At 46.4% G+C, this 2,500-nt stretch overlaps 2 protein-coding genes across 2 annotated transcripts in view; both read right to left on the bottom strand.

Moving 5' to 3' along the window:
* The window catches only part of LOC147470993 (uncharacterized), a 4,132-nt gene that overhangs the window by 1,252 nt on the left and 380 nt on the right, over positions 1 to 2,500 (bottom strand). Inside the window, exon 2 of the mRNA XM_086541833.1 lies at positions 1 to 143. This exon is cut by the window's left edge and continues 1,252 nt beyond it. Coding sequence (XP_086397959.1) covers positions 1 to 142 — 142 coding nt within the window. The 5' untranslated portion in view covers position 143. The remainder of the gene's footprint in view (positions 144 to 2,500) is intronic.
* Positions 500 to 2,500, bottom strand: part of LOC147470992 (uncharacterized) — a 2,384-nt gene continuing 383 nt past the window's right edge. Inside the window, exon 2 of the mRNA XM_086541835.1 lies at positions 500 to 1,830. Coding sequence (XP_086397961.1) covers positions 651 to 1,829 — 1,179 coding nt within the window. The 5' untranslated portion in view covers position 1,830 and the 3' untranslated portion in view covers positions 500 to 650. The remainder of the gene's footprint in view (positions 1,831 to 2,500) is intronic.

Here is a 2,500-nt window from a genome sequence, read left to right as displayed (position 1 = left end):
GCTGGCAGCCATAGTCCATCGGGACGCCATACAGGCCAGACGGCTGAAGGTCAATGTTGTTGCCAATCAGATCACGCTGCGGTCTCTCTAGAGAGACGCCGTGGGCAAACCCCACCAGCAACAGCAGTGCCAGCGCCAACATTCTGAAAACAGAGAACAGATTTAGATTTCTGGTTTTGCAATTCGATGATAATGCACAGATGATTAACCTGATGAAAATGTTTTAACTTCGAAACTATATATTAAGGATTTATCTAGACAGAACCGATAAGTCTTAACGGTAGAGAAACAACGGACAGTTATACTTGTGGGGGACTGGGGGGGGGGGGGGTTGAAGAAAGGGAGGTGTTAGTTGCATTTAATGCGCGTTTTACACACATTAAAAAATAATAGATCACACAACATATTTTATAATTTAGATGGGCGAGAAAACACGTACACGCTAAAGGGGGGGGAAACGGGGTGGGTAACAGGGGGGAGTGGGGGGGGGCATTACCCCCCAACCAATTTTTTCTTTTTACTTTATAGTGGGGTGTTTATAGGGGGGTTAACCATTTTGAGGGACGGAGGGTGGGGTGTGGTTTTCAGATGGTAATAAGAAAATTCTGTATAATTCAAGAACTAAAGTAAAAAAAAAAAAGAGATGGAAGTTATCCAGTTACGAAGGGAATAGCCGGCTCATTGTAATTATATCCGGACCCTCCACATGTTCCCGTAACTGTCCTTGTAACAGTGATCTGCTGAGGGCGGTTGACTGTCTGATAGACGACCTGCTGCTGTTGCTTGGTCTGCACGACCTGGCTGGTAACCACGCGATCCGGACCGGGCACCTGGACCACAGAGGTCCTGACTTCCTGACGGGTTTGGACCACGGGGGCCGGTGTGACGTACTGGGTCCTGACCACGGTTTGCACCTGTGTGAAGGGCTGAACCCGGGTCTCGTAGCGAGTGGTGTAGATGGTTGTGGGAACCACCTGGGTTCTCACTACCTCCTGAGGCACCACCTGAGTTTGGACTCGAGTCTGAGTCACAACATTGGTCCTGGTCACCACCTGTTCACGAGTGACGAAGGCATTCTCGTAACGTGTGTTGACAGATGTGAAAGGAATGACCTGTTGTCTCTGGACAACGCTGGTCCTTACAACATCCTGTCCGCGGACGACAGATGTCTGTACCACCTGCTGAACGCGTGTCGACGTCACATAGCGAGTGGTGCCAGGTTGTTGACGCCTCACAATAGAGGTCTGAACAACGGTCTGAACGCGTGTTTGAACGATGTCAGGACCAGGGACTGTTACAACCTGCGTTTGTTGCTGTATCTTAGTCTCGTAGTTGACAACAGGCTGGTTAATAGTCTGTACTTGAGTGCGGGTCACCTCAACAGGTACGACTTGTGTTCGAGTTTGTGTTTGAGTAACATAGCTGACCTGTGGTACGATGCGAGTTGAAGTAACGTACTGCGTGCGTATAATGGGTGGGCTGGGAACGGTCTGGGTTTGAATTCTGTAATTGATATACGTCGTTGTGTGCTGGACGACGCTGGTTTGGTACTGCACCTGCGTCTGGACACGCGTACGGAAGAGAGTAGTTGGTACAACCTGCTGTCTGACTACCGTGGTCGTAATGTATTGCGTGTTTACTTGATTGACAGTCTGCACGTTGACAGAAGTTTGGACACGAGTGTCATAAACCACAGAAGTGACTGCAGGACAAACTGGATTAGAGGGAGGAGGCGGCAGATAGCCTCCCTGGGGTTCCGGATAACTATAGCCTTGGGGTTCAGCCGAGGCCAGAGCCAACAGCAGCAGCGTCGCAGTCAAACGCCACATCCTGCAAAGAGAAATTCCACAGATTAGAGCAGCGGTGATTGGAACCCCCGCGTCTCGCCAACTCATTTGGGAATAAAGTCCAATCACGCGCCCCTCTATCTGTGCAACTTCTCCATGCGGTGTGGGCTGACCCGAGAGGACTTTATCGCCCAGATGAGCCGCGAGACTTACCTGGTCACATACTTGATATACGCCATATAATTGACTATTTGGCTGACGGAGACTTATCTATTTTACTATACTTAAGATTTGACTTACTCTGCTTACTAGAACAACAATCGGTAAATCAGAGCATTTCCGATAAACTTTTGCATTTGTTTGATGCTTCGTTGCCATACTTACCATCACTTGAATATACTGTATACATGGAGGTCTAATGAGTTATTCTATTGTTCAGAATATGGTGGTTAATGCAAGGTGTTGGTAATTCATACTATTATCATAATTATGTCATTGGTTTTCCCCCTTTTTTTAAAGCACTCACTGTCATTTATATCATATTCTTATAATTTTAAACATCATTGCCATTATCAGAAGTAGGAAAGATATCAATAGTGATAATACTGATTAGCAAAATAATAGTTAATTAACAGCCTAGATAAAGAAGGACAAATCCACTGGAAAATATATAAAGACTGTTACCGTCAGGAAACATGATATAATTGTAATTG

The sequence above is a fragment of the Penaeus japonicus genome, unplaced genomic scaffold (assembly GCF_977035675.1).
Source record: "Penaeus japonicus unplaced genomic scaffold, GWHDUDI00000001_assembly GWHDUDI00000011, whole genome shotgun sequence".
NCBI classification, from domain to species: domain Eukaryota; kingdom Metazoa; phylum Arthropoda; class Malacostraca; order Decapoda; family Penaeidae; genus Penaeus; species Penaeus japonicus.
This window is presented reverse-complemented; position numbering and strand designations above follow the sequence as displayed.